The 13,974-nt window shown below is 38.5% G+C and overlaps 2 protein-coding genes and 3 non-coding genes across 6 annotated transcripts; all 5 read left to right on the top strand.

Moving 5' to 3' along the window:
* The first annotated feature begins 91 nt into the window (after window positions 1–91).
* Window positions 92–172, top strand: TRNAL-AAG (transfer RNA leucine (anticodon AAG)). The gene has a single exon. It is a non-coding gene; the product is annotated as a tRNA-Leu (tRNA).
* A 101-nt stretch (window positions 173–273) lies between these two features.
* Window positions 274–354, top strand: TRNAL-AAG (transfer RNA leucine (anticodon AAG)). The gene has a single exon. It is a non-coding gene; the product is annotated as a tRNA-Leu (tRNA).
* An 89-nt stretch (window positions 355–443) lies between these two features.
* Window positions 444–524, top strand: TRNAL-AAG (transfer RNA leucine (anticodon AAG)). Its single transcript has one exon. It is a non-coding gene; the product is annotated as a tRNA-Leu (tRNA).
* Window positions 525–596: 72 nt separating this feature from the next.
* Window positions 597–4,755, top strand: LOC140008418 (uncharacterized). Of its 2 annotated transcripts, XR_011815800.1 has the most exons (8): window positions 597–965; window positions 1,065–1,134; window positions 1,260–1,365; window positions 1,942–2,040; window positions 2,128–2,268; window positions 2,339–3,672; window positions 3,759–4,067; window positions 4,215–4,755. XR_011815800.1 is itself a non-coding variant. In XM_072052674.1 (6 exons), the coding sequence occupies exons 1-6, from the start codon at window positions 827–829 to the stop codon at window positions 3,593–3,595; spliced, it is 1,812 nt and encodes a 603-aa protein (XP_071908775.1). In that variant the 5' UTR covers window positions 597–826; the 3' UTR covers window positions 3,596–3,697. The 2 variants fall into 2 exon arrangements, 1 of the variants encoding a protein (XP_071908775.1); XM_072052674.1 differs by lacking the exons at window positions 3,759–4,067; window positions 4,215–4,755 and having other exon boundaries at window positions 2,339–3,697.
* A 1,902-nt stretch (window positions 4,756–6,657) lies between these two features.
* Window positions 6,658–13,606, top strand: LOC113692658 (uncharacterized). The gene is made up of 6 exons (XM_027211126.2): window positions 6,658–6,980; window positions 7,149–7,281; window positions 8,987–9,090; window positions 10,782–10,926; window positions 11,009–11,149; window positions 11,369–13,606. The coding sequence occupies exons 1-6, from the start codon at window positions 6,940–6,942 to the stop codon at window positions 13,160–13,162; spliced, it is 2,358 nt and encodes a 785-aa protein (XP_027066927.1). The 5' UTR covers window positions 6,658–6,939; the 3' UTR covers window positions 13,163–13,606.
* The last annotated feature ends 368 nt before the right edge of the window (window positions 13,607–13,974 follow it).

Raw genomic sequence — 13,974 nt, 5'->3', positions numbered from 1 at the left:
TTAGGGATTACCTGGCACATAATATTTTTGATTGGAAACCCGAAATAAGCAAATTATTTATTAGTTATATTTATTCTCTTGCAACAACAGAGTTGAGATGGCCGAGTTGGTCTAAGGCGCCAGATTAAGGTTCTGGTCCGAAAGGGCGTGGGTTCAAATCCCACTCTCAACAAACTTTTTATAGCAGTTGCTTTCTTTTTCTCCTTGGATTGGATTGGATTGGACTGGACATCTGAGTTCTGACCTTCATTTTCGTTTGGGTCCACATGCATAGTTGAGATGGCCGAGTTGGTCTAAGGCGCCAGATTAAGGTTCTGGTCCGAAAGGGCGTGGGTTCAAATCCCACTCTCAACAAACTTTTTATAGCAGTTGCTTTCTTTTTCTCCTTGGATTGGATTGGACTGGACATCTGACCTTCATTTTCGTTTGGGTCCACATGCATAGGTGAGATGGCCGAGTTGGTCTAAGGCGCCAGATTAAGGTTCTGGTCCGAAAGGGCGTGGGTTCAAATCCCACTCTCAACAAAACATATATTAATGTTGTTTTCTTTTTCCCCTTGGATTGGATTGGATTGGACTGGACATTTGGCTCTCATTTTCGTTTGGGTCCAAATGCACCGTGTCGCTCTTTTTGGGTTTAAATTTCGGGCAAACCGCGCGCTTTTCACCTTCGCATTCCCCTCTCAGCAGTTTGCGGTTTTACTTTTACACCCTTTCCTCTTCAATCATCTTCTATGGCATTGGTAATTGCCAGAAAGATCAAACCTTACCCATAGGAAACAATAAGCAGGGAAGGACTCATTCCAAAAAAAAAATCGAGAAAAGGAATGGCACAGGTACAAGCAGCAAGACTCAATCTCCGGATGCAGAAAGAGCTCAAGTTACTCCTCACCGACCCACCTCCCGGCGCCTCTTTCCCTTCCCTCTCCTCCTCCTCCGCCCCTTCTCTTACATCCATCGATGCCCGTAAGTCTTCCGCAATTATGTCTTTATGCATACTATCATTGCTACTTTCACTTGCATCTACGTTTGCATTGATCCACTTAACATGGTGTATTTGTACAGAGATTGAAGGCCCAGAAGGGACTGTTTATGCTAAAGGGGTCTTTAGGTTAAAGATTCAAATACCTGATAGGTATTACTTTTCTTACTTTTATCCCCCTTCTTTTTGGTGGATTGTGATATTCTTTCTCTTTTATATATGGATAAATTCCGTCACCGGCGATAATTTAGATTGAGACTATTCCTTGTCGTGCCTAGGTACCCATTTCAGCCTCCTATGGTGACCTTTGCCACCCCAATATATCATCCCAACATTGACAACGGAGGCCGCATTTGCCTGGATATCCTCAATCTTCCTCCCAAGGTTTTTCCAGTTTTATTTGCATCCCTCAGTTCTTTAAAGATATCTCAATTCTCGACTTCTGCATAGAGTTCTAAAAATTGAAATGATGCCAGAATGCGTGGGTCACAAAAACTGGACACCAATTTTATAGCCCTATTCATTTCTTAATGCTTAATTTTCTCGTTCTATGTCGGAATAATTCATTTCCTCAAAAAGCACTCAAACGTATTGTTTCATTAGGTTGATCAATGTTTGCATCCAAAGGTTCCTCAGGCACAATCATGGAGATGTCCAAATTATAGCACCTGACTTTTTGTGTATTATCACCAGTTGACAATATTCTCATGTTTCCTCACATCATTTTAACTACAACTTGAGGAATAGCATCTTAAAAAAAGGCAATATGTATTATCTGGCTCTTCGGGAGGGATCTTTGTTAGCGGCCTAATTGATGATACTAGATGCTTCTTAGACCCTGCCCTCTGTTTGCTGACTTTGGTGGACCATGTGCCCTTAGTTTTCTCTCCTACAGGCAGATTATTGAAAAGCATTATAGTTTAATTTGCTTGGCTGGTGATGTGGCTTTCAATTTTGCAGGGTGCATGGCAACCATCTCTGAACATCTCAACTGTCTTAACAAGCATCGGGTTGTTATTGAGTGAACCAAATCCTGATGATGGCCTGATGCATGAAGCTGTGAGTAATCACACTTTCAATTGCTGTGGAAAATGCTCGTTGTGAGCAGGTTACCTAGTTCTGTAATTTGTTCTGATTAACGTACAGAGCCAGGAGTACAAATATAATAGACAAGCTTTTGATCAGAAGGCAAGATCCTTGACTGAAAAGTATACCAGGATTGGTGAAAGTGAAATTGCTGGTAGAGGGCAAGGTTCTCAGGCTGTCCTGAAGCCAAGCATCCAACTAGTAAGTTTTCTGCTCTAGCATCTCCATATCTGTGAGTTTCTGATTAGGTACTCATACACGCTTTATGCAGGCAGAAGTTAATGAAGGAATGGATACATCAGTCAAGGAAAAAAGAGTTGACGAGTATGAAGTCGGGCACAAGAGATTATGTGGAATCAGCAGGAAGTTGTCATTGGAGTCTTCAGAGTTAGATCAAAGAAGTAATGAAGGAAAGGGTGTAAATCAGGCCCCAAGTAGCCATCTCCATGAAAAACTGCTGGAACTTAAAGGATTGAAAAAAGATTCAATGATAACATCCAATGATCATAACCAAACTCATCAAGAGCCACCTAGAACGAGGAAGAAACTGTCACTCGAACCTTCTGTTGTGAAGCATGATAATCACGTGATCCGTGTGGTGTCAAATGAGTGTTCAGCCACTTCAGAATGCAAAAGCTTGATAACATCTTCTTCGAAATCTGGGCCCTTGGAGCAGCCTGATTTGTATTCTCAGAATAAAAATAAAGATGGTGATGGTATTTCAAAAAGTAACAGCACAGAAACCAAGTTGGAGAAGAAGCCATTCCTAGAGTCTCTTGACTCAAACCAAGGAACTGGGGATGATGATGAGAAGCTACTTTCTGTTCCTCAGCAGTCTGACATTCAGTTTCACTCTCGTGAGTTGCACAAAAACTTTGGATTGGCCCAAACGATTAAACATGATGGCAGAGAACAACATGGTCAAATTGTTAATGGAGATGCTAATGACTTCACCAGGATAAAACAAAGGAAGCTAGGTTTGGCCGGCAGGAAGTCTGCTCTCTGGAAGTTAAGTTCGTATCAAGGTCAGCAAAAGGATAACATAGAGAACCTGGACCCAAATTCAAGCTTCAACATTGCATGGGAGAGCAAGAATCGTACAATATCCTCCAGTTTGTCAGAGGCATCAGAAACTGGTCATTGTAATGAGAGGGGCATGGAGAACCACACCACATACTTACCTAACAAGTTGTCCAGGACAGTGCAGGGACAGCCATTGAAACCTCTTGGTGACTCGAGCATTAATATCAATAACCAGTTTGAAATGCAGTCTTTGAGACCATCTAAGATTCCTTCTGAGCAACCTGAGAGCTGCTATGATGAGAAGCAGCAGCTTGAGCGACCCAAGCAAGATTGTAGAGCAATGTTCTTGGGGGAGATGAATAAACAGGAAGAAACTTCTCCATCATGTAACGCATATTCAGTGATTGTGTTAGATAGCGAGGATAGTGATGAGGAGCAGGGCAGAGTTGCTAAATCTAGGCTATCAATAGCACGGAGGCGCTTTTTAGGGAAGTCAAAACCATAAGTCCAAAGGCTGACAAACGATTGCTGTTCCTATTTTAGCTGGTGTAATTGCTCATGTTGCCTTGCACCTTCTAGCTTGTAATGCCTATTAAAGTTTTTCAAATTTTCTCTTGCCATGATTCCCAATCGGTAATATATCTCAGCTAACTTACTCTGACTTTCAGCACTTGTGGGAAAATCCTGTGCACTTCCATCTTGGAGCCATCCACAGCATAACTGACATTCGTACTTCCTGCCAGTTCCCTTGTTCAAGGGCAACTACCATTTGTAATTCGCATTTACTGGCCTTAATATGCTTTTCGCGGTATTACAGCATTACTTTTCCAATGCCTTGAATAGCTTCATCTGTCAGCATTTACTAAGGCAAAGCATGGACCGGTAGGTCTGAATGTCCGCTGAAAACCCATTTGAACAGAATAAAATCCATCAAACACCAAACTCTATACTTAGTTTTGGCGCTGTTCCTTACTATGGTATGCTTGCTTTTTCACTCTACTCCTCAATCATCAGAATTAACGTCTAGTCGTCCTTTTCCTGTAGATTAGTATCTGCTCTCCTGACGGATAAAAGTTTGTGCTTTTAAAATTTCTAATTTGAAACTTTTTTGCTCCTTACTGCAGTTTCTTGCAGCGCTGATGTTCCGGTCGCTGGTTAGACTCGTGAAATCATTGGTGGCGCAGCCGGCCGCTTCAATTACAACCATGCTCTATTACGGCGATCTTCTTCCTGAGAACGACTCGCTGAATAGATTGGTTAGGCAAGAGTTGTTTGACCGTGACAATCTTCTGTTTAATGTACTAATTAATTTCTTGAGATGTTTGGCGTAACCGGATTGTCGATGGTAGTAGTATTTCCACCTTCTCTAGCTTCACAAATCCTTCTTTTTTGCTTTTAGTCTCTCATGCTTTGTGAGAATAAAATAAATCCCGGGAAGGGAACTGGGACACTACTGATTTTACAAGTCGCATCAGTTATTCTGCCCGCCGCTTTCCTGGGGGTTCAATGTGAAAATTGGTTACTTAGGTTGCATCTATTTTGTTAGTTCATAATTATATTTTTATCTTTTTGAGATATTTTGAGCCCACAATGTATTCTTCTAATTAGTAGCGTGTAAACTGTAAAGCTCCATCTGATAATTTCGAGTGCTTCCCGAATTTCATCCGTCTATTTGCCAGCAGAAGACGAAGGAAAGCAGGTTCTCTGTGTTTATTTCAGAAAAAGTTTTAACTACTCTGCATTCTGTTAGTTCTGCTAGGACCTCCGTTTTCTAGTTCGTTTGTGCATTCACACTCTTTTGAGCCTCCTGGATTCAAATGCAAATGCAAATGCAAATGCTGCTGTACGGATTCAAATGCGAAGATGGTAAATTAATTATTAGGTTTAATTTTAGCTAGAGGTTAATGATCCACGTCCTCGTGTAACAATACTACTGTCCTTCTAATGAATCAAGTAGGGGTCAAGAATTCCTGATTTTCCCGCAAGGTTTTTGGATCAAGAACCCTTAGCACTTGCACGAACTTCATTCTTTCGAACGAAGAAAAAATGGCACGCGTTCTATTTATGTCAATGCTTCTCATTTCTCTGTCTACTCCTATCAGCCTGTAGCGGGCTCAACGCCAATGGAACAGCAGCGGGTAAATGTATGTAGATTAATTTATGATAAGTGGATTGAGTTCCGCATACACATTGGTGTTAGATTATTACCTAACCAACCAACCAGTTTTGTCAGAGTCTTCGCATCTAATCATAAGCATAGCCAAAGTTTTGGGACAAAGGGTGAGAAGGTATACCTAACTGGACGCTTCCCAACTGAAGTCAGTTGCTAGTAATATCCATTATTGAACCATTCCATTTCAGTTAGTGGTTCAGTCAAAAATAAAACCATTTGTTTAAGAAATTTTTGTCTTTTCGGTCTGGTTGAAAGGGAATTATTCTACTTTGAGCATGGAACATAAAATGAACAACACTTCACAAACAATTCGGATGTGGTAATATTCCGTTTGGATGCTATAATTTGAAAAAAAAAAAAAAAAGAATTTCAAATGTTATTATGTTCGTATTATTAATGTAATTTTTATTTTATATATATTACATCGCAAAAAAAAAATGCTATAATGTCATTTTAAATCATTTTTTCCCAAATAATCTCCCCTGGACAATCAAGAATGAAATTTTGGACTTGGCAAAAAGACGAAGCACCCAAACAGTTGTATTCGAGTATGGTGCATTTTGTTTGCTCTAGTGGCCCTCCTTTTTCTCATTATGTTCAAATTCTTTGTATTGCCACTATCCCTTTACAGTGTTTTTATGGTTTGAGTTAAAAAAAAAAAATTATGTCAGCTTAGGGAAAAAAAAGTTACATCAACTTTCACAAGCAAAACAATTTCCTATAGTATTAAAAAAAATCAAATTAGTTTGTCAATTCTCTGTTTTTTTCCTTTGTCATAAATCTAAGATAACCAACACATTTCACGATTTTATACATTTTCGTCTTTATCAAGTTCAATTGTTTAAAGTTCAAACTAGGATATTTATTGAAATCTTCTCCCTTTATATTTTACTTTTCGAAAAGAATTCTACTATATTTATTTGACAACGAGTCGTGGGATGAGACAAGGCGGGGATGTGATAAGGGATAAGAGAAATTATTTGACAATGGAACGGGGGTAGGGGATTTTTCTTCCACCTCAACTCTGTTTCATTGCCACCCTTAAAAATATCTCTATGAAAATGATATAAGGAAATGTGAAATAGATTCAGACTCGGTTTGAATTGCTATTTTAAAAATTTTTGTAGAAAAATATACCATAACATTTTTTGAGATAAAAAGAGTTGATTGAGAAATGTGCATCCAAACTCTCTCTATATGAATTTTCTTCTTAAAAAAAAGAGAAACAGAAATAGAATAATAACGGAAACATGAGAATTTGAAATGGGTTGACTCTCTTGACCACGTTGTCATGCGGAAAAAGCCATCCGTCCATCATCCAGCATCCATGTGACTTTCCCTCGCTGTCCTGCCCCACCCGACTCACTACCATTACTCTTTTCTTATGCTCTCTGTTGAGGTAAAAAACACAAAACGAAGAACGACGGAGAGGAATTTTTTTTAAAAAAAAGTTCACTTTTTCATACAGCTACTAATACTACTGACTACTGAACGATAATGGCGGATCTGCTTACTACTATTACTACTTGATTTTCCTTATACGTTAAAACTCAAAAACCGCTGGTTCTTCTATTGCACCTATTCAGTTTAAATACTGCTGCCAATTGCTAAATCACTTCTCATTTCCCATTCTCAGAAAAAAAAAAGTTGAAATTAATCTTATAATCGATTTGAAGATGCTTGACGGTTTACTAAACCGTGGCTTCAGCTCCAAATGGTATGTGTTCCCTTACCTTCAATCCGATCTCTATCAGTATTCATAGCAATGAGCTGAGGTTTCAGAAAATGTTATATGTTTTTATAGGTGACGTTTATCGATTTTTTATTAATGCGCGTTTTAGTTAAGTATTTTTTATTTGTTTTTTTTTTCTTTTTGTGTGTGAAGTAAATCGCTAATGAAGGCAACTCGGACGAGGATCGAAGTGGTGAGGAAGAGAGCGGAGGCGAAGCAGAGGTTTTTGAAGGAGGATCTTGCCAACCTGCTTGCTAACGGTCTCGATATCAATGCCTATGGACGGGTAATACTTTTTTGTACCTTTTATTCTCATGTTTACTTATTTTCGTAATAGCATAAATTTGGTTGATTATTTTTTCTTTCATTGGAACTTCATTTGTTGTTTGATCAAGCATTAGTTTGAAAGATGATTTATGAATTTGGAGGAGGGATTAGTTGATGTTGGAAATCTGAAATTGCTCTTTGTTTATTATCAGGGTATATTCAGATTGACTTGTAAATTTTTTTTTTTTGGTTCTCTTGGAGTCAATTAAAAAATTTGAATTTCTTGCGGTTACGTTGTAAAATTTGTGCAGTGTCTATTGTTTTGGCCGCATCCTTGTTTTTGAAGAACGAAATTAGGATATCAGGATTCAATTTTGTTTCACCTTTCTTAGAAAAACATGCAATTTGTGGTTTCTTTTCTTTTGGTGGATTGTTTCTGTATTAGGTTCAGTTAAATTGATTGTGTGTGATAAATTGTATCTAAAACACAATATGAAGGCTGCTAATCGAAGTAAACACTTGACTTGTGTGATGTAATCAGATGAAGTTGCCAAGTCGTGGCTAAATAGGTACAGTTTAGTTGCTTACTGGAAAGCATGCCTCTTGTATGGTTTCCTTAGCCGCATAATGCGAGTCCTGATCTAATGAGGATGATTCTGCTGCTCCAAGGACGAAGCCGTGAAATTAAGTACTGCTCATAAAATATGTCAATTTTGAGATTTAAAGGGATGATGTGCAGATGCTTTGCTCTGCCAACAAGCTAACATGGGGGGCATACCTCATTTACAATGCAATCAATGCAATAGACTAATGATAACCAGTTATTTAGTAGCTCAATGTTGCCAAAGTTATGCAAACAAGTGGACCAAGATCTTGAAACTACTTAGCTATACATGTCAGCATTGCATACAATCCAACATTGTTTGTTTTTGCCCACAAGGGTAGACCTATGCATGAATTGGGAAATCTAGCAAATGGTTTATCCATCTGTACATTCAAAACTTGTACTTCTTGCAAGTTTTTCATGATATTCAAGAATTTCAATTGTGTTGCTGCTTACCATATTAATTCATGCTTTACTGCATAATCTGAAAGGAGATGGATCGGTTAATTATATGACGCAAGTACACTGGCATTCAACTTGAAATTTTTTTGGTGGATACTGTCCCATTCTAAAAGTCACACTGCATGCTTAAGTATTGTGTTCAAATTTAGAAAGGGATATTGTTACTTCTTGAAGTGGTTTTTGTCAGAGTTTATTACTTCAACAAGCAGTGCCTCTACCAAGGATTGATGTATAATGAATTTTTGCATGTGAGATTATGGTGAAATGAAGTAAGGAGTAACAGATATTTATCCCCGTTATCCAGTAGTTCAATTTTCTAGAGCAACAATCCAAGTTTCTCATCTGAATTTCATGTCACAACTCTTCCAATAATCCTTTAATTATGGTTATCTGGTAAATTAGAGTTAGAGATTGCATTTGTATCTAATGGGTTGATCTGATTGCTGTCTTTCTTGCAACTTGGGCACAGTGAATCCATTTGTTATTGCATGAATTAGTGAACTTCTAAGCATATCTCTTACAAACAACTGATCTTTTCTTATACCATGCAGAGTATATAGTAAAATCAGTTGGTTATGGGTCTGATGTATCATCAGATATTTCCCAGTTACTTAAAATGAGTTGACACAAGTGTTTTCCTTTTGATGAGATGATACAGACAGAAGAATTTCTTGCTGGACTCAACCTTTTGTCCTGTTATGATTTCATTGAATACACGTGCGAATATATTCTGAAGCAGCTTTTGAGCATGCAAAAGCAAAGGTATCAGCTAAACTTCTCTGCCCTAAGCATGCAAAAGAAACTGTGCTACAATCTGCAGTTTTTGTCATATGAACGAGAGCTTGAAATTCACTAGAATTTATTGCAGTTCCTGCTGTCTTTACAAATTGGATGTTGTCTTTGATATAGTATGTGCATTTGCTTGGTTTTGTAGCTTACATCTTAAATTTAAAAGAAAAATCCATTGTGTTGGGGATATATGATCACAGGCTAGAATATTATGGGCAGCTATAAAGTGCAGCAGCAGAGATTTTATAATTTAGTGCTAGGATTTGATTTTGATCAGGCTGTATATGCACTCATCAATGTTCTGGCAAAACTTTCCTGCTGCAACTTTGCATAGATTAGAGTTACGCAAAAGAAACAAACATGCCAATGCGCTTTCGTTGATACATGATTTGCACTTCATGCGCACTTACTTTAATGGTATCATCTCGTGTCATTTAACTGGTACTTAGGTGGTACAGAAGTGTCCTTTTCTTGTATTAGGATTAAGAGGAATATTGCTTTTTCTCTCTTTGATAGGAAGTTACCAGGAATGATTAGGATCTCTGGTCTCCTATTCTTGGAAGATGCTTCTTTTTAATGCTTTGTAATTTGCTAATGCTGTGAATTGTTCTCATTTCCTAATCACCGGATGACTCATTTGATTGCTTCTGAAGCTCACTAGTGGGACCAATCTTTAGTTTGGTTAAAGCTTTATAATTTGAATGACACAAATAGATGGTTTTATACTTTACAGTGAGGAGAAGAAAAGAAAGTTGAAAGTACATAATGAGGCAATGGCCCATAGGCAATATTTTGGCAGAAGAAAGATGCATTATCACCTTAATGGGCTTCTCATTTAAGTTGATATAACGTGGTTGCAGCAGTCATTGAACCAATTCACAGTATTTAGGAGGACTATATATGTACTTGATTAGCTAAACAAAACATCCTAGCCAATTGAGCACAGACCAATTTTAAGTGCCAGATGGATTAAGGCAGAGTTTCAAAATAAAAACAATAGTGCATGTATACTCATTTGGTACAAAAAAGGTCAGTGACTTGGTGAAAACTCCATACTACTTTTTTGTTAAACGTTAAAATCATAATTTCAGGATCACCTTCAGAAATGTAGTTTGTTAGTAAAAATGTCGTATGTGGTGATATGTCTTTTCCTGGAGCTTCTGCATTTATTACATCTTATTCAAGGTCAAAACATCCTAGCTTTGTGTCCTGGTCAAGCTTAAAATTCTCTATACATTCTTCCCATTGAGATACCTGAACACAGTAGCATTTGTTTGATACGGACCATTTGATGGAGATGATTCATTGGATATATAGATATTCACTTTTAAATACCCGTATAAGAACTTGTTTTCAGGTATATTTGTATGTACTATTTTTTTTAGAACCAATGTAATTGACAAGACCAGTGGTCCAAAGAATTGAATGCTTCTAAACTGTCAATATTGGCGATTTTGAACAATTAATGTTGTGTGCATGAGCATCAGATGTCTCAATCCTCGTGTCGGGGAAGTTCAATCTGAAGGGTATCATGTAATAAAGAGACAACGTTTTCAGGCTTTTATCTTATGAAGTTCTACTCTTCTTTTTCTTCGTCTTCTTATTTTTTTAATATAATAAATCTCAAGTATTTACAATCTTCTTCCGAATTGTTTTCTTCCCAGAGAGTGCCCAGAAGAGTGCAGGGAGCCTGTGGCTTCTCTGATGTTTGCAGCAGCAAGATTTTCTGATTTGCCTGAATTGCGAGATCTCAGGAATCTATTTCAGGAGAGATATGGAAGTACTCTAGAATGTTTTGTTAATCAAAAGGTTATTCTCGGCAATTAGTTGGGACGTTTTAGTTTCAGAGCTCTAGTTTTGTGCCTGACAGCTTGATTTCTGAATGATATAGTTTGTTGAGATATTGTCTTCAAAGCCTCCTGCCATGGAGAAGAGACTCCAGTTACTGAAAGATATAGCATCAGAGTTTTCAATAAATTGGAATTCTGGGGGCTTTGAGCAGAGGATGGCTGATCCACCTACACTAGTACAGGTATGTCACTCATTGAAATGAGATGGGGAAGAAAGACTTAAAATGTTAATTCTTTTAAAAGCAGCATCCTACCTAGCAGGGAAAACTAAATGAATGGGCTTTCTTTCTTTATTTTTGTTTTCCACAAAATTTGGTATCCCGCTACATCTTCCAAAGAAGGATGAAAGAAAGACAATTATATATAAACTGATTGTGTTTTCTGTGGCTGATGTCTTCCAGGCCAAACCAAATAAACATGGAAACTTCCCTGTTGCTGCTGAAGAACTTAATCTTCTTAATGGCAATGGAAATGTTGCAAAATCTGATGGACATGATGTTTCACTTAAAGAAACACATGATCATACTAATGGTGGCCAGAAAATGCAGAGTGCTGGAGAGGGTAAGCGTTCAAGAAGAGAAGATGGAAGTACTAATGTTGCAAAATATGATGTTTCACCTGAAGAAAAATGTGGTCTAAGTAATGATGGCCAGAGAATGCACAACCGCAGGGGTACTAAGGAATCAGAAAGGGGAGATGGACATGGAGTTGTAGCAAAATATGATAGGTATGATGTTTTACCTGAAAAAACACGTGCTCTTAGTCATGGTAGCCATAGAATTCATAAATACAGAGAGGATACAGATTCAAGAAGAGAAGGTGTTGCTGTTGCTGTTGCAACATCTGATGGGTATGATGTTTCACCTAAAGACCCACGTGGTCTAATTAATGATGGGCACGGAATGCGCAATGGTAGAGAGGATAAGGATTCAAGAGAACAGTTGAACCTCCATTTCAGAGGAAGGTTGGGAAGTGGCACTGATAGACACATATCACCAACCAAGAAAGGAGAGAGTACTCCAAGACAAGTCAGAAATGACCTTTTATTTGAGCGAAGGCAAGAAGTGATGGTGGACAAACATGAATTATCATGGAAAAAGGATGAAACTTTGTTCAAAGCTGTAAAAGCAGGCACTTCATCACGTAGGAAAGGGCTAGACGATTTCAGTGGTGGATATTCAGGTCAGGATGATGGTTCCACTAGTATGCATGATGGGGAGAGCTCGGATGCTCCATCTCATGGAAAATCAGAAATGCGTTCAAGTTGTGGGGGATTTCCAGGAAGGAATGAGGATATGTCAGTTGCCCATGAGCAAGTCAGGGAGAAGAATATGGCAAACTCAAAGAGAAAAGTTCAACAGGAAGATGTAGACAGTTCAAAATCCTACCAGAATGCTCTACTTCCTCCACCGTACATAAAATCAAAGAGCAACCTCATCCCTCCATATGTTAAACCTAAAGACCATAAAAACAGACCTAGTAGAAAGTCTGAGCTAGCAGGTCCTTGCAGTGATGGGCATTCTACAGAACCTTCAGAGAATGGATCTAACAGGATTCAGATGGGGCCATATAATCCTGGCCATGAGGGACAAAATATTGGGCCTGGCAGAGTAAGAAGTCAACGTCATCGCGAAGATCAATATTATCAGGATGATAAAATAGCCTTGCCAAAACCAAGATCAATTAGGAGGAAGCAACACAAATCATCTTCCAATCATGATGACATGGCTCATGTTGAAGATGCTGTAGCTGTAAAAAGAAGTTCCAGTAGCAGGAGAAGGGACAGTTCGCGAAAGGGCTTGCAGATTTTGTTTGATGATGAGCATTCTCAAAAAGATGAAGAAGAGAGAATGATTGATAAACTTTTGCTACATTACAGTAAGAAACCATCAACCTATGGCGGTGGAAATATGAGAAAAGGCTCTCAAGCACATCCATCTCATCAGATAAGTAATGGTAGTGGTGAATCTTCTCATGATCGAATGAGAGATGGGCATGATTCGAACGCAGATGTCATACCAACCACCACTAGATCTATATCTTTGCCTCGTCAAGAAACGACTCAATCAGAGGCCAAAAAGGTTTTTACCCGTGCAAAGTCCTTTCATCCAGATGGCCAGGCTCGGCATGTGCATCCCAAGTTACCTGATTATGATGATTTGGCTGCTCGCTTTGCTGCACTGAAAGGCCGATAAAGAGCAATGGCTTTTGAAACACGCGAAATTGTTTGTGTTTACATCTCTATCTTTTATATCCATCTTCCCGCTGCCTACAACTGGCTTACTTCCAGGCTCGTTAGCTGCAATAGTTGGAGAAACCGAATTCATTGCTCAACCCTGATTGATTCCTCTTACTTATACTAAAGGTACAAGTACTTGCTCATTCTTGGTGCTGCCTCATTTTTCTATTAGTTCATCGCATGAGATGTTATACAGATTTGTGTCTAAAGTTGGTGCTGCGCCTGGTTGTAAAATTGTATCCATCTGATTTTTCCGATATGATGTGTTGGACGGAGACTAAGATGGAGCTTATTAGTTAATTCCTTCTTTTAGGCATCTATCTACTGATCCTTGGTGTGTCAACTTATACCGCATAATTGATATGTTTAATATAGTCACTGTCTAGTACAATTGTTTACATATCCAATACTTTGTTCCGGAGGTGTAGTGCGAGTGGGCTGTAGAAAGAGGGATGTTCACAAAGAAGGAAAAATGTTCGTTGCCCCAAATAGATCTCTTAATTGGTTGGTAGGAAATTAGTTCTTTTTGCTGGGAAGTTGTACGCTGTCACGTTCCCTAGCTGACCATGATGACGAGCTAGAACTTCCAAGTGCAGCAAGGCTGGCATGGTAGGGTGATTCTCGCATGGAAAATGAATAGGTTTTGTTATGGATCTGCGCTCGTAAGCCATTTCATAAGATATTTGGATTCCATAAGTGGGATTTGCCTGAGGCCCATTGTTTAATAACGTACTGCTTCAGTGAACCTGATTATACCAGAATTTGAAA

This window comes from Coffea arabica, chromosome 6c (genome assembly GCF_036785885.1).
Source record: "Coffea arabica cultivar ET-39 chromosome 6c, Coffea Arabica ET-39 HiFi, whole genome shotgun sequence".
Lineage (NCBI taxonomy): Eukaryota > Viridiplantae > Streptophyta > Magnoliopsida > Gentianales > Rubiaceae > Coffea > Coffea arabica.
Note: the sequence above shows the minus strand (reverse complement) of the source record. Positions and strands in the feature narration are given on the sequence as shown.

What these genes read in the sequence shown, in the direction of transcription:
- LOC113692658 (XM_027211126.2), top strand. Translation starts at nt 6,940, where the DNA reads ATGCTTGACGGTTTACTAAACCGTGGCTTCAGCTCCAAATG. An exon ending in TTGAGCATGCAAAAGCAAAG is followed by an intron (nt 9,091 to 10,781) that starts GTATCAGCTAAA and finishes TTTTCTTCCCAG; the next exon opens with AGAGTGCCCAGAAGAGTGCA. An exon ending in AATGTTTTGTTAATCAAAAG is followed by an intron (nt 10,927 to 11,008) that starts GTTATTCTCGGC and finishes TGAATGATATAG; the next exon opens with TTTGTTGAGATATTGTCTTC.
- LOC140008418 (XM_072052674.1), top strand. Translation starts at nt 827, where the DNA reads ATGGCACAGGTACAAGCAGCAAGACTCAATCTCCGGATGCAGAAAGAG. An exon ending in TCCTCAATCTTCCTCCCAAG is followed by an intron (nt 1,366 to 1,941) that starts GTTTTTCCAGTT and finishes TCAATTTTGCAG; the next exon opens with GGTGCATGGCAACCATCTCT. An exon ending in ATGGCCTGATGCATGAAGCT is followed by an intron (nt 2,041 to 2,127) that starts GTGAGTAATCAC and finishes ATTAACGTACAG; the next exon opens with AGCCAGGAGTACAAATATAA.